At 57.9% G+C, this 25471-nt stretch overlaps 2 protein-coding genes across 2 annotated transcripts in view; both read left to right on the top strand.

The window, feature by feature from the left end:
- LOC143171645 (scavenger receptor cysteine-rich type 1 protein M130-like) overlaps window positions 1-25471 on the top strand; it is a 91078-nt gene that overhangs the window by 15459 nt on the left and 50148 nt on the right.
- Window positions 4020-14115, top strand: LOC143171620 (arachidonate 12-lipoxygenase, 12R-type-like). The gene is given in 16 exon segments (XM_076360671.1): window positions 4020-4157; window positions 4758-4956; window positions 5031-5112; window positions 5206-5328; window positions 5467-5570; window positions 5677-5876; window positions 5878-6000; window positions 6088-6189; window positions 6191-6289; window positions 6424-6498; window positions 6986-7147; window positions 7228-7351; window positions 7457-7557; window positions 7903-8073; window positions 8310-8485; window positions 14076-14115. Coding segments are annotated over 16 exon segments (2019 nt in total).

Below are 25471 nucleotides of genomic sequence, written 5' to 3'. Positions count from 1 at the left end.
GGCCAATCTTACTTCTGATCTTAATGAAGAGACTTCTGACTCGTATTTGCAGGAAATGAGAAATGAATACTGTGATGAGGATTAGAGGGGCCCTGCCTCCAGCCAGGTGGAGGAAAGGGACAACCAGGTTTACTGGACTGTGTGGATTAAGTGGCCTGGCACATCGGACCCACAGGAGTATAAGGCTCTAGTAGACACTGGTGCACAGTGTACCCTAATGCCATCAAGCTATATAGGGGCAGAACCCATCTGTATTTCTGGAGTGACAGGGGGATCCCAACAGCTAACTGCATTGGAAGCCGAAGTAAGTGTAAGTGGGAATGGGTGGCAGAAGCACCCCATTGTGACTGGCCCAGAGGCTCCGTGCATCCTTGGCATAGACTACCTCAGGAGAGGGTATTTCAAGGACCCAAAAGGGTACCGGTGGGCTTTTGGTATAGCTGCCTTGGAGATGGAGGAAATTAAACAGCTGTCTACCTTGCCTGGTCTCTCGGAGGACCCTTCTGTTGTGGGGCTGCTGAAAGTCAAAAGACCAACAGGTGCCAATCGCTACCACCACGGTGCACCGGCGGCAACATCGCACCAACCGAGACTCCCTGATTCCCATCCATAAACTGATTTCGTCGACTGGAGAGCCAAGGAGAGATCAGCAAGACTCGCTCACCCTTTAACAGTCCCATATGGCCAGTGCGGAAGTCTAATGGAGAGTGGAGACTAACAGTAGACTATCGTGGCCTGAGCAAAGTCAAGCCGCCGCTGAGTGCTGCCGTGCCGGACATGCTAGAACTTCAATATGAACTGGAGTCAAAGGCAGCCAAGTGGTATGCCACAATTGATAGCGCTAATGCATTTTCCTCAATCCCTTTGGCAGCGGAGTGCAGGCCACAGTTTGCTTTCACTTGGAGGGGCGTCCAGTACACCTGGAGCCGACTGCCCCAGGGATGGAAACACAGCCCCACCATTTGCCATGGCCTGATCCAGACTGCACTAGAACAGGGTGAGGCTCCAGAACACCTGCAAAACATTGATGACATCATGTGGGGCAACACAGCAGGAGAAGTTTTTGAAAAAGGGAAGAAAATAGTCCAAATCCTGCTGAAGGCCGGTTTGGCCGTAAAACAAAGTAAAGTCAAGGGACCTGCACAGGAGATCCAGTTTTTAGGAATAAAATGGCAAGACGGAGATTGTCACATCCCAAAGGATGTGATCAACAAAATAACAGCCATGTCTCCACTGACTAGCAAAAAGGAAACACAACCTTTCTTAGGCGTCGTGGGTTTTTGGAGAATGCATATTCCAAATTACAGTCTGATCGTAAACCCTCTCTATCAAGTGACCCAGAAGAAGAACGGTTTCAAACGGGGCCCTGAGCAACGACAAGCCTTTGAACACATTAAACAGGAGATAGTTCATGCAGTAGCCCTTGGGCCAGCCCGGGCAGGACAAGATGTAAAAAATACGCTCTCTCTCTAGACTGACCCATGGATGGTGGCAAATGCCCTGTGGGGGTGGTTGCAGCAATGGAAGCAGAGCAACTGGCAGCGCAGAGGCAAACCCATCTAGGCTGCCGCATTGTGGCAAGATACTGCTGCCCAGGTGGAGAACCTGGTTGTAAAAGTCCGTCACGTAGATGCTCACATACCCAAGAGTCGGGCCACCGAAGAACATCAAAACAACCAGCAGGGGGATCAGGCTGCTAAGTTTGAAGTGGCTCAGGTGGATCTGGACTGGCAACATAAGGGTGAATTATTTATAGCTCGGTGGGCCCATGACACCTCAGGTCATCAAGGAAGAGATGCAACATGCAGATGGGCTCGTGATCGAGGGGTGGACTTGACCATGGACATTATTGCGCAGGTTATCCATGAATGCAAAACATGCACTGCAATCAAGCAAGCCAAGCGGTTAAAGCCTCTTTGGTATGGAGGACAATGGTTGAAATATAAATATGGGGAGGCCTGGCAGATTGATTATATCACACTCCCACAAACCTGCCAAGGCAAGCGCCACAAGCTTACAATGGTGGAGGCAACCACCAGATGGCTGGAAACATATCCCATGCCCCATGCCACTGCCCGGAACACTATCCTGGGCCTTGAAAAGCAAGTCCTATGGCGACATGGCACCCCAGAAAGAATTGAGTCAGACAACGGGACTCATTTCCGAAACAACCTCATAGACACCTGGGCCAAAGAGCACGGCATGGAGTGGGTGTATCACATCCCCTGTCATGCACCAGCCTCTGGGAAAATTGAACGATACAATGGACTGTTAAAGACTACGCTGAGAGCAATGGGTGGCGGGACATTCAAACATTGGGATACGCATTTAGCAAAGGCCACCTGGTTAGTCAACACTCGGGGATCTGCCAATCGAGCAGGCCCTGCCCAGTCAGAACTTTTACGTACTGTAGATGGGAATAAAGTCCCTGTAGTGCACATAAAAAATATGCTGGGGAAGACAGTTTGGGTTATTCCTGCCTCGGGGAAAGGCAAACCCATCCGTGGGATTGCTTTTGCTCAAGGACCTGGGTGCACTTGGTGGGTGATGCGGGAGGATGGGGAAGTCCGATGTGTACCTCAAGGGGATTTGACTTTGGGTGAGAATAGCCGATGATCTGAATTATCTGATGTTAAGTGCTACATAATATTATATGCCATACCAATGATATTACAATATGAATCACTCAGATTAATGAAGAATGAACTTTGATGAAACCGAGCAAAGCTCAGTGATGATGGAACCAGAACTGACTTCACCATGAAGCAATCCAACACCACATACCATCCCCATCTTTCCTGCCCTGGAAGATTATGATGACAGATGGAGCCCAAAGTCATGGACTAAATGAACTCAACGAACATTTTAGAGGGATGGCCCATAGACTAAGGGAATGATATCTGTCTGTGTGTGTGTGTATATATATCAAAAAAAGGAAAGGGGGTGGTGATTAATGGGAATGTATTGGAAAGGGGGGGACCTGGGCATGACGTAGATGGTATAGAATAAGGGGTGGATACTGTCCTGGTTTTGGCGGGGATAGGGTTAATTTCCTTCCTAGTAGCTGGTACAGTGCTGTGCTTTGGATTTAGGATGAGAACAATGTTGATAACACACCGATGTTTCAGTTGTTGCTAAGTAGTGCTTACACTAGTCAAGGACTTCTCAGCTTCCCATGCTCTGCGGACTGAGAAGGCTGGAGGTGCACAAGAAGGTGGGAGGGGGCACAGCCAGGACAGCTGACCCAAACTGGCCAAAGGGACATTCCATACCATGTGACATCATGCTCAGTATATAAACTGGGGGAAAGCTGGCCGGGGGGGCCGCTGCTCAGGGACTGGCTGGGCATTGGTCGGCGGGTGGTGAGCACTTGCATTGTGCATCACTTGCTTTGTATATTATCATTTTATTTCAATTATTAAACTGTTTTTATCTCAACCCCCCGGGTTTTTCTCACTTCTACTCTTCCAATTCTGTCCCCCATCCCACCGCGGGGGGGTGAGGGAGCGAGTGGCTGTGTGGTGCTCAGTTGCCGACTGAGGTTAAACTGTGACACCAGTATTAGTTGCTCCACGACCTTCCTTTGGGAAAGCCCTGCCTGCCCCACAACCGCTGCTCCACAGCATGCCTTGAGCAGCCAGTGAAGTGCGGGCAGCAGCGCGGGCAGGGACAGAGCAGGAGATGGAGGAGACCCTGGGGAGGCAGGAGGAGCTCCTGGACCATGGCAAACGCCCCCTCCCTTGGGCCCATGGCCACCCCCGGGGCCATCGCTTGGGTAATGTCTCCATGGCCACATCCATTGAGATTCGATATGCCAGTTGCCGGCCAATAACGGTCATCTGATAACCTCCCCTTGAGAAGGAAGGACTGGCCACCTGGCTTGTGCAATGGCCACGGGGCTTGCAGCATGCAAACCACCCAAGATGGCAGGTTTCCACCCCCAAAACCCTCACCCCTACAGGTGGTCGCTTTTTAAAGGCAGCTCTTGAATTGCGCGGCGTGTCCTTGTGCAGCTCGCCATGGCCGTCTACAAGGTGAAGGTGGCAACGGGTGACATCCTCGAAGGTGGGACCAACAACTCCATCTCCATCACCTTGGTGGGCAGCCGTGGTGAGAGGCACCGGACAACCATCAACTACTGGTTGCTGCCGGGGACGGTGAGCGCAGGGATGGGGACACGAGTGGAGGCATGGGCATGCCGGGGGTCCCGGCATGGGTTTTACTGGAGAGGGTAAGAAAAGGGATGGGTCTTCACCAAGGTTTGGGGGGATGGTGGGAAGTGGTCCTGGGGGGATGAAGGAAGGGCTCATGGGGGGATGGAGGAAAGTGTTCTTGGGGGGGGATGGAGGAAAAGGGTTTGGTGGGGGGGGAAATAGAGGAAAGGGGTCCTGGGGACATGGAGGGTAGGATCCTGGGGGATGGAGCGAGGGGGTGGGGGTGGGGGGGGATGGAGGAAAAGGATCTTTGGGGGGGATGAAAGAAAGTGGTCTTGGGGGGTGTGGGGTGGAGGAAAAGGATCCTGGGGGGATGGTGGGAAGTGGTCTTGGGGGGGGGGATGTAGGAAAAGGATCTTGCGGGGATGATGGAGGAGGGGTCCTGGGGGATGGTGGAAAGGGGTCCTGGGGGATGGAGGAAGAGGATCTTTGGGGGATGCCCTGAAGCCCCACTCCACTGGTGGGGAATGCCCGTATCCCCCAGTGCCATGCCAGGGCAGCTGCCCTCCCACCCCAAGCCATTTCCCGCCCACCCCCCACCAGGAGAAGGACATGACCATGCACTGCGAGCAGGACTTGGGTCACATCATCCTCATCCACCTGCACAAGCGGCGGCTCTTCTTGGAGGATGCCTGGTTCTGCAGGGACATCCGCGTGATGGGCCCTGACGGCACCCTCTACCGCTTCCCCTGCTACCAGTGGCTGGAGGGGGTTACCACGGTGGAGGTCCGGGAGAGCTCGGGTAGGACTCATCCCACCCCCACCCTCCTCTGCTAGCCAGGGGTCCGACCTTGACTCCTCTCTCCTCCTTTCCAGGGAAAAAGCTGGTGGATGATGAGCTGGAGATCCTCAAGGAGCATCGGCAGCAGGAGCTGAAGGCACGGCAGGAGGCTTACCAGTGAGAGCAGGGACATAAGGATGGAGGCCCACCATGGCCAGGGTGGCCTGGCCAGCAGTGACGCTGGCGTATGTCCCCCTGTCCCACCCGCAGGTGGAAGAGCTTCACCAAGGGCTGGCCCCGTTGCCTCAATGTGGGCTCCATCCTCGAGCTGGACTCCAATGTTCAGTTCTCCTGCGTGAGGGCCACCAACTTCACCGGTGTCCTCATCTTCCAGTAAGCAATACCCCAAGATTGGGGAGGACCTGGATGATGGGAGTGAGGAGCATCGCCAGTGCCACCCTGTCCCGGGAGGCTGGTGGTGGGGGACCAGGGAAGGAATGGTGGTTGCTGAGGTCCACCTCTGTCCCGTAGAGGGGCCTTCCACCTTCTGGCAGGGTTCCTCTTGAGACCCACCTTCTGGAAGAGCCTGGATGAGATGCGCAGCATCTTCTCCTGGACACGGGGCAGGGAGATTGGTGGGTGCCTTGTGCGTCTTCCCCCGCCACCCAGGGCTTCCCAGGAAGTCCCTGGCTTGACATGGAGGGTGGGCAGTTCAGCGCTGATGTCCAGCCACCCCCTCAGTCCCCGAGTACGTGGCCAGGCACTGGTGAGAAGATGACTTCTTCAGTTACCAGTTCTTCAATGGCAACAACCCCATCACCATTCAGCACTGCGTGATGCTGCCGGCCAAATTCCTGGTGACGCTGGAGATGGTGGCCGGTTCTTTGGGTGGTGGCACCAACCTGGGCAAGGAGATGCAAGAGGGTCAGATCTTCATCGTTGGACTATGAGGTGCTGGAAGGCATTGCGGCCAGCACCATCCACAGGCGCTGGCAGCACATCGCCACCCTGCTCTGCCTGCTGCACCAGGGTGCCGACGGGCTCCTACGTGCCATCGCCATCCAGGTAGGGACGTCCCACCCCAAACCAGTGGACAACCCCACCGTGGTGGTGGAGAGGAGATGGTCCCACCACGTGGTTTGCGTCCCACAGCTCAGCCAAACACCGGGACCCACCAGCCCCATCTTCTTACAAAGCAATGCCAAGTGGGACTGGCTGTTGGCCAAGACCTGGCGCAACGCCGACTTCTACAGCCTGGAAGCTCCTCACCCACCCCTTGAGGACCCACCTCTTTGGGGAGGTCTTCGCCATCGCCACCCTATGCCAACTGCCCACCTGTCACCCCCTCTTCAAGGTAAGGTCCCACCTCAGCACCACCCAGTGCCCCCGCCCCCTCATCTGACCGCAGTGCCCCCCCCCCCCCCAACACCCACCCCAGCTCCTTAGGAGGTCCCCAGTCGTCTCCAACCTCCTGGTTTCCACCACCAGCTCCTCGTCCCCCACTTCCACTTCAACACGTTGGCCCAGAGCGTCCTCATCAACCCTGGTGGCGTCATCGACAAGGTGAGCACTCGGGTCTACTGGGAGCACTGGGATGTACTGGGAGTGCTGGGGGACACTGGGGGAGCACAGAAGGCCCTGGGGGACACTAGAGAACATGGAGGGACGGAGGGCTGGGGAGCACTGGGGACAGAGGTGTATACTGGGAATACTGGGGAGGCACTGGGGGCACTAGCAAGCATGAATTGGGGGGGCTGGGGGGTTAATGGGAGCACTTAGGGGGGCATACTGGGGGCACTGGGGGGAGTACTTGGAGTACTCGTGCCCTGGAAGCACTCGGGACCACTGGGTTATACTGGGAGCACTGGGGGACACTGGGGAGCACAGAGGTCCCTGGGAGACACTAGAGAGCATGGGGCGAGGGGGCTGGGGAGCACTGGGGACAGTGGCATATACTGGGAGCACCGAGGAGCCATGGGGCAGCCGGGGGTTGGAGGGGGGGAAAGGCACCTTCTGCCCTGAGCACCCATGGGTGACCCCTCCCCACCAGGGCTCGGGGGTTACCTGTGAGGGGATGCTGCTGATCATCCAGCAGGGCTTGGAGAAGGCCACCTACACCTCCCTCTGCCTCCCTGATGACATGTGGCACTGCGGCGTGGCGCACCTCCCCAGCTACTGGGATGACGCAATGAGCCTCTGGGAAGCCATCGAGAGATGGGACAAGGGATTAGGTGGCAGCTGGTGGTGGTCCCATGGGTGCTCCATGACCTCATGGTCACCTCACCCCATGGTAGCTTCATCTCCGGCATTGTGGCTTTCTGCTATGGGGAGGATGCAGCGGTGAGCGGGGATGCTGAGCTGCAGGCTTGGGTGATGGACATCTTCACCAATGGCTTCTTGGGCAGGATCTCCTCGGGTACTGCATCCCCGCACCCATGGGTCCCATGGGGTGTCCCCAGGGGTGGTGGGGGGACAAGGACAGGTCCCTGATGCTCTTTGCTGTCCCCCCACCCAACCCCAGGTATCCCCTCCTCACTGCGGATGGTGGTGGAGCTCAGCAAGTTCCTCACCATGGCAGTGTTCACCTGCTCGGCACAGCACGCAGCCGTCAACAATGGGCAGGTGGGACAGGGGACCTCTGACCCCTCTGCACCCAAAAGGTGTCCCCAACTGTCCCCGTCCCATGCTGGAGAGATGTTCCCCTCTGTGCGCAGGAGGGATGTCCCCATCCTGAGCCAGGGGAGGTGTCTGTGTTCCCACCTCTCTTCGTGCTTGAGGGACGTCCCCATCCATCCTGGAGGGACATCCCCACCCCAGCTCAGGAGAAGCTCCATGCCAGAAGTATGTCCCCATCCATTCCCCCCTCCATGCCAGAGGGATGTCCCCCACCTCAGGAGAACGTCCCCATCTAACCCATCCCCATTCCAGAGGGGTGTCCTCTGCTGACAGTGGCCTCTCACCCTGCAGTGTGACCTGGGCGCCTTCCTCCCCAACGCCCCGTCCTCCATGCGCCACCCGCCACCGGCAGAGAAGGGCAAGGCCTTCCTCCAACACTTCCTCACCACCATCCCTGAGGTGGACACCACCGCCAACATCCTGGTGGCCCTCATCCTCCTCAGCTCATGCCTCAGTGACGTGGTGAGTCTGGCCCCACCATCACCATGCCCTCCCCAAAACAGTGGCTCTGTGGGGCTGAGGAATCCCAGGAGATGCCCCACAAGGGCATGGGTGCACATCACCACCTTGGGTATCCCCAAGCACAGGGTGGTGGGCACCATCACTCTACAGCTACCAGGGGGCCGGAGACCCCCAGATGGCTTGAGACACCTCAGTCAAGTGCTTGAACCTGATGGGTCCCCATCCCTGTCTCCCAGATACTCCTGGGACAGTACCTGGAGGAGCGGTTCACGGAGGTGGAACCCCACTGGCTCATCAGGGCCTTCCAAGGGCAGCTGGAGGAGATCCGGGACCGCATCGAGGAGAGGAACCACTGGGCCAAGCTGAGATACAACTACATGAACCCCCTGAAGACCGAGAACAGCATCTCCGAGTGCCCCCGCACCCCCAGAACCCCACACCTGGCCACCCCCAGCACCCATCACCTGCGCACCCAGCACACCCACCACCCAGCACCTGGATGCCCCCAGCACCCACCAGCCCCCCAGCACCCAGCACCCCCTGCCCTGCTTCTCACCCCCAACCCCTCAATAAATGCCAGCTGTCAATCAAACCCTCTCTGATGGGGGGCGGCTGAAAACCTGAGGACCCCCCCCCAACACCTCCCCAGAGCCCCCCACCCAGAGAGGGGAGTTGGGGGGGCAACTGGGAGACATGATGGGGTGCCCAGTGCTCCCACTGCCCCTCAGTGCTCCCCAGTCTTCCCGGTGCTCCCAGTGCCCCCAGTGTTCCCCAGTTTCCCCCCTGCTCCCAGTGCCCCCCACTGCTCCCCAGTGCTCCCAGTACCCCTCAGTGTACCCCACTCTCCCCAGTGCTCCCAGTGCCCCTCGCGGCTCCCTAGTGCCCCCCAGCACTCCCCAGTGCTCCCAGTGTCCCCCGTGCTCTCCAGTCTCCCCAGTGCCCCTCAGTGTTCCCAGAACTCCTCCCAGGCATCTCCAGAAGCATTTTGGTTTCTTCTGGAGACTGGGGAATTCCCTGGCAGCGGCCCCCAACTCTTCTGACGTAACTACTGGGACAGCAGTGTGTGTGTTGGGGGAAAGTCCATGCCCGGTAGCTCCATGGGAATTCTCCCAGGCATCGCCAGGGGTGTGTTGGCCTCCTCTGGAGACAGGTGAAGCCCTGGGGAGCAGCCCTAGACCCCTGCAAGGCAGCTACCCAAGGTGTTTTATCCGTGTTGGGAGAAGGACCATGCTCCACAGCTCCTTCGGACTCCTCCCAGGCAGTTTAGGAATGTTCTGGCCTCCCCTGGAGACAGCTGAATTTTGCAGGTAGCACCCGAGACTACTCCAGGGAAGACACCCGAGGAGTTTTGTGTATGTTGGAGGCATGTCCATGCTCTGTCCCTTGCTGGGACTCCTCCCAGGCAGCTTGGGTGTGTTTTGTCCTTCCCTGGAGATGGCTGAAGTCCAGTGTAGGAGCTGCCTATGTCTCCTAGGCGGTTACCTGAAGAGTTTTGTCGATGTTGGAGGCAGGTCCATGCCCTGTAGCTCCCTGGAACTCCCCTCAGGCATCTCCGGGAGCATTTTGGTTTCTTCTGGAGACAGGAAAATTCCCAGGTAGCAGCCCCAGACTCTTCTAAGGTAACTACCCAAAGAGCATTGTGTATGTTGGGGGAAAGTCCGTACCTGGTAGCTCCCCAGGATGTTCAAGGCTTCGGTGTAAACCCCTGAGTACGAACGGAGGAGGGGAGAAAGGGTCTTCAGAGGCTGTAGTCATGAGCGGTTTTCTTCCCAGGGGCTCTGGTGCTTTTTGGGCAGAAAACTCTCCCTGAAACTCTTCCTCCTGAAAGGGCTGTTATGCTCTGTACCTCCTGCTTCCTTTTGGATCATTCTTACAAAAACAATTGTGGTTGGGCTTTTTTGGGGGTGTTTTTTCCCTTCTCTAGGATGTGAAATGCCTCTGTTTTGGAGGAAAGCAACCCTTTCCCTCCCCATGAGGAGCTGGGGAGGCTGTTGGGGATGGGGTGGAACACGGGGAGCCCGCACCTTCCTTTCTGGGAGACCCTCAAATGGAAGCGGCCAGAGCTGGCAGCCCCGCCGAGTCCTTAGCATCCAACAGACGGAATGGACCATGGCGCTGCCAGCCCTGTGGCTCCCACCACATTGCCCCCGCCCCCCCAGCTGCTTCAGCCATTCATCCTCCCCAAAACCTTCTACCTCCGAGGTAGGGACCGACCCCAATCCCTGCAGCCTGGGGATACTCTCTGGGGAAGGAGTGGAGGTCACCAGCTCTCCCACGCAGGTCTGCAGGTGGCTCCGTGCGGCGGCTGCTTTGACCCCCACGTCATCTGCATGGAGGGGAGAAACGCCGACTTGCCTCTGCCGGCCACCTTCGCGCTCGGCCACGGCGGCGCTTCTCCACCAGGTACTGCCCTGTGGGTGTCCCACCCCCCCAGCCTTGGAAGCCCCCAGCACGCCCCAGGGCCAACAGTAGCTCATCCTGACCTGCAACCATCAGGCAGAGCGGTGGTCCCAGCCGCCCCGGTGCTGCCGCCCTCCCTCCGCGGCTGCCACCACGTCGCCGGGCAGATCACACAGCTCAGCCTCTCCAGCATGACCACCCCCTGCGGGAGCACCTCAGGGCAGTGCCATCCCCCAAGGAACGGAGGTCCCCATGGACATTAACAGCCCCCTGGGCAGTAACATCCCATCAGGCATCAATGACCCCATGGATGGTGGCACCACCCTGGGCGGTGACATCACCCATGGCAGTGATGAGCCCATAGCAACATAATATAGTAGTTTTGATGGGACCTTTCCTCTTGTTTTTTTTCCATTACAAGCCAGTTCTCTGGAACCGCTCCGTGCCTGCCTGGGAGGTGGGGGGGAGCACAGGGGGCACCGGGAAACGGCACCCAAGAGCTGCAAAAGCCCCCCTGAGCCCCAGATCAGAGCCGGCGAGCCCCGAAGGGCAACCAAGCCATCCCCAGGGCCGTGTCACCGCCAGCGGGGCAGGCAATGGCAGGAGGGACTCCCCTGTCCCCTTCCCCAGGGGAAGGAGCCCTTTGGTGGGGGAGCCAGGACAGACGGGTCCCTGCAGGAATCACGGACATGGTCCCACGCAGAAAGCAGCACTGATGCCCCCCTGGGACAAGGACAGACCTGGGGGTCTCAGGGACATGACAACAAGGGCTGCAGTGCCTCCATCTTGAAAGCAACCACTGGGGACAGGGCTCGATGCAAAGCCCTTCAAACCGTCAAGACGCCCTTCCTCGGGTCCCACCGCACTCAGCTCCAGAGCCCGGCTTTGCCTCACTGCCGCAGCAAAATAACCCCAGATCACCCCAAGAATGCCGAGGGAGGGAGCTGCCGGCAAAAATGCAAAAAGTATTTGCAACCGCAGCAGCTCATGCAAGGTAGAGCCCTGCACCACAGCAGCAGGTGTTTCTTTTCATGCTCCGATAGTGTAGCAGTTGGGATGAACTTCCGAGGGCTTTTCTTGGTGGAGATGGGCAACGTTCACACACTGCCTGGCATTTCTCCACCACCCAAGTCCTGCTGGCAGAGGTGACGTGCGTGGTCTGCAGGATGATGACGCAGGTGGGGAGGAGCACACAGCCCCTGTTAGCTCTCCCACGAGGGTGCAGCCTCAGCGCAGAGAAGGGAACAGAATGGGACCCCCCCAAAAGCATTTTAAAAAGCACAGTTGCCCAATGTAAGCCAGGCCACGCTTGCAGGAGCACACGGGGAACAAATGCGTTTAGGGGAGGTGGGTTCAAGGGTGGGGCCGTGGGGGAGAGGACGGGTTGGCTTTGGTGAAGCCTGTCACTCCCGGGCAGCTTTCCAAGGACGGCAGCTCTTGCTTGGCTGACGCTCGCACGCCGTGATGCCAAAAATCATGTGACATGCCATTAAAATAACAAACACGCCCTGCCCCAGCCTGCAAGGGCCTGTGCCCACGGGCCCAGTGGAGGTTTGGGGCGCACCGGTGGGCTGAGGCTGGGAGAAGTTGTGACAGCAGTGGGCAGCTCTAACCCGGTATTTCAGCATGCCAGGCAAAACCTCACTGTGCCAGGAGATAAGCCCCCAAAACACACCGTCCCCCCTGCACAGGGCTCCTGGCCCAGCTCTGAACTCCTGTGGGAGACACAGGGCCCAGGCAGGTGCCACCCTCCGGGACGTCCCCAGCTGTCATTCATACGCTGCCCCCAGCCCTGGAGGGGGACAATTTCAGACATACAATTTCAGGTGCAGTTGCTGATGGAGATGCCATTGAAGATGCAGACGCCACTGCAAGGACCACTGGAGATGTAGATGCCATGTCAGACAGCACTTCAGATGAAGATGCCATTGCAGGTGCAAGTACCGTTACAGACACCATTGCGGATGGAGATGCCGTTGAAGATTTGGGCATTGATGCCACTGGAGATGGCATTGCAGATGCAGATACCACTGCAGATGGCCTTGCAGATGCAAGTACAATTTCAGATGCAATTGCCTTTAGAGCTGCTCTTGAAGATGCTGAAGCCATGGCAGACCCCCAGTTCAGATGCAGGTACTCCCTGTACCTTCAGTGGTGTGTCCATCACTACCTGTATGTGTAATGGCACCTCTCTCTGTAATGGTTCCCCTCTCAGGAACGAGATCGGTGTCTGTGTCTGTATCTGTAGGTGTAATGGAATGTGCACTCGTGTCTGTGGCTGGTCTTGTGGCTGTAATTGTATGTGTAATTCTGCCTGTATCTATGAGCGCACCTGCAATTGCATGTGTAATGGTGCCTGTGGCTGTACTTGTATCTGTAATGGCAGGTTTATCGTGTCTGTATCTGCCCTTGTATCTGCCGTTGCATCTGCAATTGAATCGGGATCTTCCTCACGGTATTGCTGTCTGTGGCTGTAGCTGAAAAGGCATTGTCAAGGCTATCTGCAACGGCAGCTGCATCTGCAATGCCATCTGCAGCTGCAAAGGCATCTGCATCTGCAATGGCATTTGTAATGCTATGGGTGTCTGCAGTGGCCTCTGCATCTTCATTGGTACCTGCAGCTGCAATGGCATCTGCCTCTCCTATTGTGTCTGCACCTGACTTTGCATCAGCAATGGCCTCTGCTGTGGTTTCTACAGTCGTATGTGCAGCTGCAGCAGTATCTGCATCAGAAATGGCGTCTGCAGCTGCAGCAGTATCTGCAATGGCATCTGCATCTGCACTGGTATTGGTTTTGGTGTCTGCATCTGCATAATTATCAGGAATGGTATGTGCATCAGAATCAGCATTGCTACCTGCATCTGCAGGGGTAGCTGCAATGGTACCTGCATCTCCAAATTGGTCTACGTCTGCAGTGGCATCAGCATCTCCACTGGGATCTCCATCTGCAATCTATGCTGACCTGCAACGCTCTCTGCAATCGTATTTGCCCCTGGAATGACATCTGCAACGGCACCTGCATCCGTAATGGTATATGCGTGGGGGTGTGAAATGCAATAGCATCTGCAATATCCTCTGCATCTGCTCCGGTCCCTGCATCTGCACTGCTATCTGCCACGGCATCTGCACGAGTCATGGTATCTGCATCTGCTATGATGTCAGCATCTGAAATGGCATCAGTAACGCCACCTGCAGTGGTGTATGCAATGGTATTTGAGAGTGAAGTGGTATCTGCAATGGAATCTGCAATGACACCTGCAAGGGCATCAGCATCTGCAATGCTATTAGGAATGGATCATCCATCTGCAAAGGTATCTGCAGTGGCATCTGCATCTCCAGCGGTATCTCCATCTCCAGTAGTACGTCCACCTGCAATGCTCTCTATTGGTATTTGCATCTGAAGAGAGGTGTGGGGTTTTCCCTCAGATGGCCAAAACCAAATGATTGGAAAACACAGGATGGGTTGCAATGCCTGTCAGGTCATAATAAATTAATAGAAGGTCGAGAGAAAGAGAGGTGCTGCGATGACAGATGGTGAATTTCACAACCTGCCTCATACCCAGAGGCTCAAGCTCCGCACACTCCATGCTCCTGTGTGGCAGGTGGCTTTCTGCAGCAATGCTGCTCATCAGGCAGTGTTAAAGACATCAATGCCCGACTCTCCTCCAGCACGAGCTGCCCACTGAGCCAAAGCACCCGGAGGACAGGGGCAGCGAGGCCACTGGTACGGCCAAGGCTGCCCGCGGGCTGTCGGGGCCTCCTGGGGGGAGCTGGTAGTTTCCTCGAATTACTTGGAAGAGTGAAGCAATTTGCGACAGGTGCACTTTTGAGACAGGCATCTCTGCTCTAAGGAGAGTAACCAAAATTAGCCACTCCCTTACTGTTCACAGTCCCATTCTACACACAGACCCCTTCAGCAGCAAAGCTGGCTGCAGACTCCTGCGCTCCCACTGCCTGCGCTCGTAGGGGCATCAGGCCCAGGCGCTTCTTTGGGAGCCCCCCTGAGCAAACCCAGAAAGTGGATGAACGTGTCAAAGACGCTGCACCTCACCCATTAAACAAAGAGAGAGATGGCCCAGGGACACACCACGGGCAGCAGCAGTGTTTGCCACATCCAAGTGTCCTCCTCCCAACCCCACAGAGCTGCTCGGCGCTGCCGGAATCTCCTATTTCCCCCAACCTGCTGCTTGTACAGACCAGACGTGGTGGTTCCCCTGCATCTCCTGAAAGAAAGCAGGGGAGCAAGAGTGCAGAGGCGAGGGCAGAGAGGTCCCCATGGAGTGGAGTCCTTGGAATTAAATGCCTTTTGCGGAGGTTTCTCACGTCAGGACAGGCCAGGAAAACAGAAGAAATACGGAGTGGGAAGACTCCGGCAGGTAGCATCTCAAAGGGGCTGAGCTCTGCCTGCTAGCCAGTTGTACTAGCTCTCCGGACAGCAGTAACATCAGCTCCCGAAGACAGGCAATTTACAGAGCATAGTCTCTTCTCAGCAGATACAAGCATAACCCTGACACCTCGCCTACCCTAAGCAGCCCCCTCCTGCGCCACTCCTGGGAGAGGAGCAAGCTCTGGGCCGGGTGGGGGGCTGGAGGGAAGCGGGTGACACTGGCCAGGAGGTGAGGACCAGCTCCCCCAGGGGCACAGTGCCCCCAGGGGCCCCAGGCCAGCACAGCCCCAATCCTGCGGCCGTGGTCCTCTAGGGCATGGCCAGGCTGCGCTGCCTCCTTGTGCCACCCCACCTCGGTGGGAGGTGGGAGGTCCCCAGGCACTCCCTGTGCTCTTGGGGTGCTGGGACCTAGAGATCGGGCTGTGGGACGTTCCCTGCTCTGGGAGCAGAACAGGCACTCTGGGTGTCTCGCTCGCATGTGGCTGTCCCTATTGCTGCTCTCAAAAGGCCAGGCAGAAATCCCTCCAGAGGCCAGGACCAACCCCACCTGAACTGCAGTGTCCTGCCCGATTGCCGACAGGTTTTCCTGCCTTCCCAGATTGCCCTGTCCCCGCCACCCCAAGCCCCAAGGAGCAGAGACGGGTAAGGGCTTTGTGGCAAGGACGGAGGGGTGAGGGGGGAAGTTTGCTCATCCAAGGGTTGAAGGTGCTGGGACATGTGGGGCTTCCCCACCCATTGGACTCCATGGCGAAGGGTGAGGGGCAGAGCACAGCTGGAGCCAGAGGAGCACAGCTGGAGCTGGGGCTGCCTGACTCCTCAGGGGATGGAGGGCGGGAAGGGTGTGGGGAGGGATGTCCCTGACTTTCCTGGGAATGCTGTCTCAGACCCCAGCCAGAACTAGGGCCATGCCTCCCCACCACCTCTTGCCTAAACTTCTTCCCTCTCATTACAGCTGCTTCTTGCGACCAACTGGTTCCCAAGGCTGGGCCTGGCCAGAGGAGGGAGGAGACTTGGGCCTGGCCTATTTTGGCTCATCAGGCTGGAGAATGACATCCTGAGCTGCACCACGAGGGCAGGCCTGGAGAGAGGGAGGATACTGGCACAAGGAGCTTGGAGAGATGTTTGAGCTCAAGCTCTCCAGGCAAGCCTAAATGAAGCCCTGCCTCTGGAGACTCTGCTTCCCAGACCACCATGGGATGGCAGGGGATCCTCTGCTGACACGCTCTCATGGACAGATGTCCCCACCGCAGACATATACAGCTCCTCCAGGGGTGTGCTGCAATAGGAGGCAGAGGCAGGCGCTCGGCAGGAGTTGGGCTTGAGGGATGGTTCCTCTCCCCAAGGTGATATGCCAGCCAAGGAACGTTCTCCAACGGCACTGGACAGACCATGGAGGCAAACTGCACGTGGCCAGCCTTAGCATTGACCTCAGCGTGGGCTGAACCGCAGACCTCCTGGCGCTGAAGTCTCCTTGAGGGATAGCTGCTGCAGGGAACGTGCCTTCCCACGCTTTACCCTCAGCACTTCCCAGAGGGACCGTTTCCTCACTGGGCTCTAGTAACACAGTGAGCGCTGAGTGCTGACCAGGGCTGCCCTTCCCCCAGGGCCTCCCTCACCTCCCTGTGCCTCAGGCTGTAGACAAGGGGGTTGTCCAAAGGCGGCATGGTGTAGAAGAAGAAGTCCACTTTGTTGAGCTGCCTCAGCGGGTCTGTTCTGGGCAGCAGGTAGACGAGGATGCGGGTGCCACAAACAACAGTGATGACGGTGAGGTCGGAGGGTGACGTGACCCTGACCAGAAGACCTTTGAAGACCCAGAGGTCACCGATCTGTGCTGTGCTGCAGCGCAGCACAGCCTGACCGTCAGGCCTGAGCTGTCCTGCACGGATCTCCTGGCTGCAGGATAAACTCAGCCACCTCATTGCACCAGAGGAGCCTGCAGGCAGGGCAGGCACCTCAGCTCCCAGGATGCTGCGGGGGAGGGACTACAGTTCCCAGCATGCTGTGGGGCCGCGTCCTCCTTCCTCTTCATCTGGTGAGGGTCATGTACAAATCTTCCCGCTGTCCCTTCATGTCCCTCCCCAGGTCAACTCCAGGTCAGCCTTGGCTTTCCTAGCCCTATCCCTCACCATCAGACAGCACCTCTCGCCTTCTCCTGGGTCACTTCCCTCTGTCCCCACCTCTTGTATCCACCTTTCCGTGCCTGAGCTCAGTGAGGAGCTCCTCACTCATCCATGCCAGGCTCCTGCTGCCTTTCCTTGATTTCCTCCTTGTCGGGAGGGACCTTTCTTGAGCTTGGAGGAGGTGGTCCGTGAATATCAAGTAGCTCTCCAGGACCCCTCTTCTCTCCAGGGCCATAGCCCATGGGATTCTTCCAAACAGATCTCTGACAAGGTTGAAATCTGCTGTCCTGGAAGCCAGGGCTGTGGTCCTGCTCTTTGCCCTGCTCCCTCCCCTCTGCATCCTCAACTCCACCATCTCACGGTCACTGCAGCCAAGGCTGCCGCTGACTGTCAAATGCCCAAGCAGTTCTGCCTTGTTCACCAGAGCCAGGTCCAGCAGAGCACCGCTCCTTCTGGGTTCCTCCATCCCCCGTGCCAGGAAATGCCCTCTAGAAATCTCCTAGATTGCTTGAGCCCTGCTGGATTGTCCTTCCAGCAGGTACCAGGGTGGTTCAGGTCCCCCATGAGGACCAGGGCCTGTGAACGTGAGGCTTCTCTCACTTGCCTGAAGAAGGCCTCATCTACATCTTCCTCCTGAACAGGAGGTCTCTAGCAGATACCTGCTAAGACGGCACCCACGTTGGTCTGCCTGCTGATCCTGACCCATAAGCTGGCTCCTGTCCCACCCTGAGCAGGAGGCAAGTCCACCTCCTCGCCTTCCCAGACGGTCCTTCCTGAAGAGCCCGTGTCCCTCCACCGCAGCCCTCCCGCGGTGCCATCTACCCACCACACCTCTGTGGTCCCAGTGTGGTCCTAGCCCAGTAATCACACACAGACTTCTGGCCCTGCTGGTGGTTCTCCACGCTGCGTGCATGAGCGTGCAGGCACTTCAGGGAGGCACGAGCTGTGCTGGTTTCCCGGGAAGAGCGTGAGAGCCTCCTCTGCCGTGCTGCCTGTGTGTTGGGATGTGCAGGAGTGGGGCTGCACGTGTTCGAGCTGTGGGGTAGGTGTGGACTTTATTCCCTCCTGCCCCTAAGAGCAGTTCTGGGATCACACATGGGGTGTGTCTAATCCCTTTAGACGGATCCATCATCAGGCACAGGCCAGTCAGTCCAGCTGGGAACAGCCCCAGAGCTCTTTAGTTTGTATTTAGAGGTGGATCTCGGCAGCTGAGAAGCCTCCCAGCCCCTTGGCTAACAGCCACCGCTCCCGGCACCTTCCCCTCTGCTGCGGTACCAGCATCTAGTGCTAGGGAGGAAGAAAGAGAAGTGTGTGATTGTAAATGAGAAAGCAGAGAAATCCTGCAGGCGTAGCTCAGGCCACCTGTGATGGGATCTGCTTGCAAGGAAGGCTCCAGGTGTCTGGGAAGTGGGAGAGGCCCCTGATGCCCAAGCCCATGAGAAGGTCCCAGGTGCAGGTGATGAGCCTGGGGCTGAGTCAGGTTGGGCCAAGACCTTGAGTGTCCCATATGGGTGTCCCCCCTCGGGGCAAGGTGTCTTGGCCCAGGACTCTGCAAGGGAAGCACACGCTCTCTGGCTTGGAAGGGGGAAAGGCAGCCATCAGAGGGAGGATCCCTCTGTCTTCAGCCAGGACTTTCACAGCCCACAGGGAAAGGCAGTTCTGGGTGCCCAGGCAGTGCCCTTTGGGTGTCAGGGAGGTGCAGCCCAAAGCCAGCCTCCAGAACCTGCTTCTGTCTCGCGAGGGGTGTCAGAGAAATGCCCTCTTTCCCCCAGGGCTGCCCTCGGTGGAGGGATGGGCCTTGCAGCCGGGGGAAGCACCATCCCTCTTTGGAGATAGTTACCAGGGGAGCTGCCTCTGCTGCTCTTGATGCCGCCTGTTGTTCTCAGCGACGTGCTTGAATATGTTCCTCCGTGCTTGATGCGGCTCCAGCCTTCTGAGGACCTGGACCGCTCGTGGGGAAAGGTGGCTGCAACAACAGGGAAACATCATCCCTCGGCCTCTGCCGGAGATCCCTTCTGCCTCTCGCCTCGTCCAGCCCCTGCCCCCACCCGGTCCCGCGTGTACCCACCCTTTCACCCTGTGGTGAGTTTTGGGCCTTGGCTGTGGGGGTACCCCAGGTCATGCCCGTGTTAGGAGACATCAGGGGGTGTCCCATGCAACTCAGGACGCAGCGACGGGGGTCCTGGACATGTCTGCGGGGTCACGGCTGCTCGACTGCCCCAGGCTGTGGCCAGAGCTGGCACACACTTACTCAGGATGGAGTCTCTCCAGCTGGGCTGCTGCTGCCATCTCCTCTGCTGGGAGAGGGTTTTCAGCCTTCCTCCACCTCTCGTTGGCCTCCTTTCTCCTGGGCTGGGCTGGAGGGTGGGGAGTCCAAGTGCCTCCAGTGCCGAGTGCCTGCCGAGGAGGAGACGCTCTCAGCAGACCAGATGGGAAACAGAGGTGCTGTTTCCCAGAGGACCTCTTGAAAGGAGCCTGCAGCAGGACTGCGAGCCGGGAGACTCAGCACCGCGTGCCCGTCATCACGGCTGACGGCTGCTTTTGCCCCTCGGATCCTGCTGCCAATCTCTCCCTCACCAGGATGAGCAGGCAACCCCCTGCCCTGCAGCTGGGTGTCAGTCCTGCTCCCACCCCCTGGAGACCTGCCGCCCTGGGTGCCCCGACAGCGAGGGTCGCTGCTGCTCTCAGCGCTCTCAATCGCTGCCCATACCTGGGGCGGCTGTCGGTCCTCCCCTGCAGACCAGGCTTCCCACGCCGCCCATTCTGCCTTGGCTTGCTGTCGCCGCTCTTGCCACTGGGTCTTCACTTGCTCCCACTCTGCAGACAGCTGCGAGACCTCCTGGAGGGGATGGAAACGCAGCAGCAGGCAGGATTAGTCTCAGCTCCTGGAGGGGCTTCCTTCGGGCCTGACCCGCGTTGGTGCCCCTTGCCTCAGCCAGGTCGGTCGGCAGCGCTTTGCCCCTAACAGATCAGGGGCCGCGGAGTCATGCCAGGCTCCTCAACTCATGGCAAACACAGCTGAGTGACCAAAGACCTCCGCTGTCAACGACCTAGAAAGGACTCATACATTTTCCATAGCCCCTGGCCAGGATAAAGTGTTTCCTGACAACCCAGGGGGCAGTAACAGGCGGGAAGGGTGTGCAGCACCTTCCTTTTCGTGAAGAAGATCTGAAGGAGGTGACAAACAGGTTACAATGAACGCATGCCAAGGGATGCTTTCAGGATGGCTCTCTGCACAAAGAGGCTTTTGCCGAGTCTCAGACAGCACGGTAGTTACAGCAAGGTAGAGCACGTACCTGCAACGCTCTCTTGCAGCCCTCGGAGGACGGGAGTGCAGCGGTGGGCCTGGCGGGAGGAGCTGGCTCCCGCCTGCGTGCCTCTTTCGTCCTGGGGGAGCTGCCTGGACATGGGGGGAGCACACTGCAAAGAGACACCAGGAGGAGTCGGCATGAGCACGGGGCAGTTTGGTCTCCTGTTTTTGACTGGTATCAAAGCTCCCCAGGCTGGCAGAAGCAGCGGGGGCCGGGGGGGCCGTTTCCCATGGCAAGGAGGAGCCTTTCCTTAGCCCCATCGGGTGGATGGCAGAGGACTGCACCTCAGGTCTGTTGTAAGGGCAAGGGAAGTGATGTGGGGTGCACTCAACATCTGCCGTCTTCCCCACTAAGAGGCCTGCGGTGGGGCAAACAAGCTCATAAAAACGGTGGGGCATGTGTCAGGGACCTTCCCGAGTCCCTACAGCCGGAACATCCAAAGGGGATGTCTCTCCTACATGGGTGCAAGGATCCCTTTCATCCCTTCCCACAAGGGTCTCACCTGGCAGAAGTCTTCTTCCCCGTGTCTTGCTGCCTGGTGCCTGGCCCCTGGCTTGGCAGCACGGGGAGGGAAAACTTCACCCGCCTCTGCGGGTGAAGCTCCTGCTTGTCAGGACACCCGTCTGTACCTGGGAAAGGAGGAAGCTCTTCAGAGCAGCCCCGTGGGGCGTGCGTTTTAACTGGGCTGTGGTCCCCCAGCGTGGGGCAGGGCCCCGCCTGGACAGCAGGGACCCGTTCCCGTACCTCTTCTGGTCCTGTGCTTTTCTGCAGCCTTCTTGTGCCAGGTGGAGAAAGCCTTGGCCTCCGATCTGCTGAACAGAATGAACTGAAACCTGGAAAGCAAATGGTGACACAGGCTTGAAGAAGGGTCAGCCCCTACCCTCTGCAGCTTCCCAGCGCTAATCCTCCTGACTGTCGTGCAAGGCATGGCATCCCTTTTCCTTTGTGGCCATGCACAGGTTTTACTGGCAATCTCCCCCCAACACCAGAAAATGTAGCTTCAAGTCCTCTCTGTGTGCAGTTGGTTCTCTCTGATGGGAATGACGGCAGGCTGGGCGTGAGAAACACGATCACGATGCCCAGTCACTCCAGGAGAATACACGCGTAGCCCCAGCTCAGCATTAGTTAACCAGAAACCAGTCACTTCAGGATTGATCCCTGACTCGATGCTGAGTGTGGAGCCCTGACAACGTGCACTGCTGAGCAGGAGCTGGGAAGCCGCCCGCTCGGTCGGTCGAGGGCTGCAGAGGAAACGCACTCACCTCGGGAACGCGTGGGCAGGAGCAGCCTGCATCCCCCGCGCGGTGGTCGCTCCACCGCAGACGGCTGCACCTGGCATCCACAGCCTCTGCAAAGTGACACAGAGCTGTTAGAGGGTTTCCAGGGCAGTTTCCTCTTGGCTCCCAAAGGAAGCAGACCTGTCTCCCGCTCACCCTTCGATAGGCTTCCCAAAGACATTGAAGCAGCCTTCAAAACCTGAGCAACTTACAGTGTGAAGCAGCGCAATGCGGCTGGCCTTGCTCTCCAGCCCTGTGACGCAGTCGTAATAAAACCGCATGCACAGGACATCGTCTTTGCAGGACAGAACGCCAATGTCCTTGAAGGCGAAGGCGAGGCGCTGCCTGTTCCTCAGTTGGAAAGAGTACAAGAGTATGGTCTCTTGCACACAGTCCTTCACCACGTGCTGCGGGAAGGAGGTGGCTCGCGATAGCCACTTGTAGTTCAGTGGCTTGATCTTGACATCGCCTGTAAGGAGAAGGAACATCGTCACTGCCAGCAGCAGGCCAAATTTCCATGTAAGATTCATAACAAAACGCCATAGAAAAGGTCGTTTCTAGAAACAGCTCTTGGGGAGTGGTTTGTTTGGGGGGAGCTCAAGCCGTCCCCCGACCTTTGGAGGCAATTCTCTACTTCTCCCAGCCCTTTCCAAAGAGCAGAGAGCAGGCACCCCGCCCTCAGACATGGAGGGGGAAAGTGGAGGGTGGCCGCTGCCTTCTCACCAGGGATAACCACTGTGGGGAACGCGAGCTCCTGCAGACATAACGCATCAACGTCCAGCCGGAAGACGGGTCTTCGAACCACATACACCTCTTCTTCGCCGTGGAATCGCTCTTGGACCATAGCGAAGGTCCCGAGTCCTGTGACCAGGACACCCTGCCCAGGAAAAAGACAAAAAGGCTGATGAGTGAGTACTTTGGAGACGGGAAAAGTGAAGGCTTTGGAAAAGGCCCACGTTCTCCATTTCTTTTCTTCCCCTCCTCAAAATACTTGCTAACATCCCTTGGCTAGAGAAGATCCCAGGCATTTCCAGCACAGGGAATACCTATGGGACTGATCCCCAGGGATTGTCCTTGGCACGGGCCCAGCATAATCCCCAGTCTCTCTGCTTGGTCTCTCCACTCTGACCATAGCGAAGGGTGAAGCCCTATCGTGTGCCGAATGCTTTCTCAGGCTAGATCGGGACTAGTCTCTCTCGTGGTTGACCAAGAAGCAGCTGTGGGCGCACGGGGTTGTCTCGGTGTGCTGCCGCAATGCTCAGGGAGGGATCACTCCCCAGCGTCCAGGCTCTCCAGGGCAAAGGAGGACCAAGATGCCAGCCCACCTTGTCCAGCTTCAGCTGTCCCAGGATGTACGCAGACACAGCATCCCAGATAGCCACAACCTCTGGAAAGCAAGGGAGAGAGGTGTCAGGCTGCGGGCCAGCCAGCTCACAGCCTCTCGGCAAGCTCCTCGCCCAGGGAGTGACAGATGCAGGTGTCCACAAACAGCTGCGGAGCTGGGCTGTGCCCCAGTTTCAGGCTGCCAGCCTTCCTCTGCTCCCGGGGCAGGGCTGGAGCAGAAATGGGGATGTGGGAAGGGCTCAGGACTAGGGCTGTGGCCACCTAACCCCCACAAAGGGACGGCACCCCAGAGCCCAGGACATGATCTGCCAGCCTGGTGGCACAAGAGGATCCCGTGGGAAGGCGCAGAGGTTCTCCCAAAGGAGACTACTTCAAGGTAAAGGGCTGATTTACAGCAGAGGCATTTCCAGCCGGCTCGTGAGAGCCCTGTGGGAGCTGAAGGATGCCCCAGCCCCGGGGACGCAGGACCCCTTTTCATCCCAGAGCCAGAACCCCAAGAGGTACCAGCTCCCAGGGAAAGCTGGCCCCGCATGGTCCCCCTCGCGAGGGGACCGAGCCATTCCCACGGGAGCCTTGGGGCTCAGGGCAGCCCCAGCACCATGACCCGGGAGTCCTGGTTGTTGCACTGTTCCCCGAGCCCGGTGGGACCCTCAGGCAGGGCTCTCGCGGCAGCCCCCAGCCCTGTCCAGCCACCCCCACAGCCCGGCAGCTGCAGCTTTTGACAGTGGGCAGCCCCGGTGCGACCCCTCGAGAAGGAGCTCCCGAAACCCTTACCCCTGGTGGAGAGGTGCAGGAGCGTGGGGAACAAGCTGCTCAGCTCCAGGCTAACGGCCACGGTGCAGCAGCCCTCCATCGCGCTTGCTGCTTGCCCTCGGCTCAGGGAAAGGGATGCTCTTCGCAGCTCCTTGCCCAAAACTCCTCTCCAACGTGCCCCTGCTCTGCCTGTCAGGAAGGGTCCTGCCTGTCAGCGAGGGTCCCCCAGAGCAGCCCCGCTGCCTCCCGACCCGCTCCTGGCTGTGGAGCAGAGCAGCTCTGAAGGGCAGCAGTGCGGAGCCCCTGAGCAGTGCCCAGCAGCGCCCAGGCCTCGCCGGGAAGTGCCGGCACTGCCGCAGCGCTGGGGAGACCTCCCTGTGATGTGGGGTATCCCCCTGTGACAGCAGCCCGCATCATTTGAAGGTGCATTATGACACCAGCAGGGAGGCGGCACAAGTGGGGAGAGAGGAGATAGATTTCCCCTCTTGTCCTGGGAAACAGTCATCCCCTCTCTCCCCAGTCCTTTTCCAAAAACCCCGCCTGCCCCCTGCCCCAACATGTCTCTGCTACTGGGACCCCGTCTGGGCAGGTGGGCTTTGGGGGTTGGCTGCGGTTGGGCAGTTACAAGAGATGGGATCGAAGGCCTGTGGGATGCAACAGACCCTCCAGCGTGCACAAACGCTCTCTGCTGCGTCGCTTGCGTGGTAGGAGTAGGATGGGCTTTATTGCACTGGTTTTGGCTGGGATGGAGTTAATTTTCTCCGTAGCAGCCCATGTGGTGCCGTGTGTTGGATTTGCGACCAAAACAGTCCTGATAACACATCGATGTTTGAGCTATCGCTCAACACTGCTTGCACAGCATCAAGGCCTCCTCTGTTTCTCACGCTGACCCACCAGCAACGAGGCTGGGGGTGGGCAAGAAGTTGGGAGGGGACACAGCCGGGGCAGCTGGTCCCAACAAACCAAAGGGATATCCCACACCACATGACGTCGCGCTCAGCAATAAAAGTGGGGGAAAGAAGGAACAAGGCGTGTGTGGGGTGTACGTTCAAGGCTATGGCGTTTGTCTTTCCAAGTTACTGTTATGCCTGATGAAGCCCTGAACATAATGAATAGCAAAAGGTTCAGTTGCCCTAAATTTTGGCATCTACTGTCATTTCAACTGGCCAAAGGAATTTCCCAACAACCTCCAAGAAGATGCCCCCAAATGTTGTCCGCTCTCTCAGAGTTGCTCCAGTAGAGCTTGCAGTTACCTGCACATATCTTGGACCATCTCTAGTACCTCACATGCCACCAGGTGTTTGTGTCTGAGCAGCTCACTGTGCCCTCCCTCTCCACTGAGACAAGGAGCTCACATGCAGGTGGCCATTTTGTGCACACCTGAACTGAGGCAAGAGGACTCCCACCTCCTTTGATGGATTTGTGGGTTTGTGGTGTGCATGGGAGGGAGCCAAGTCCCTTTCTGGCCCCAGGGCTGAAAACACAGGAGGAGGTGCCGCCGTTGACTCGGCTGAATCCCTTGATTCCGCAGGGGTACAGGAGATCCCTCCCTGGCCCTGTCTGGGTGTCCTGCCTAACGATAGGACAAGGAAAGGCAATTCTCATGCCCGTTTTTTTTCCTGAGGTGAGAAATGACACTGCTGGAAAGAAGTCTCTCTCCCCAGCTGAGGGAGGGAACATCAGTGATTCCTTCAGCCTGTTTCACAGCAGGTTCCCCTGGAACCCCAGGGCCACCTGAAGGGAGCCCAGAGGTGGGGAGAAAAAGTGATGCCCTGGGCTGGTCCTCTGCTGCTGAGCTGGGCTGGG

The sequence above is a fragment of the Aptenodytes patagonicus genome, chromosome 29, assembly GCF_965638725.1.
Source record: "Aptenodytes patagonicus chromosome 29, bAptPat1.pri.cur, whole genome shotgun sequence".
Lineage (NCBI taxonomy): Eukaryota > Metazoa > Chordata > Aves > Sphenisciformes > Spheniscidae > Aptenodytes > Aptenodytes patagonicus.
This window is presented reverse-complemented; position numbering and strand designations above follow the sequence as displayed.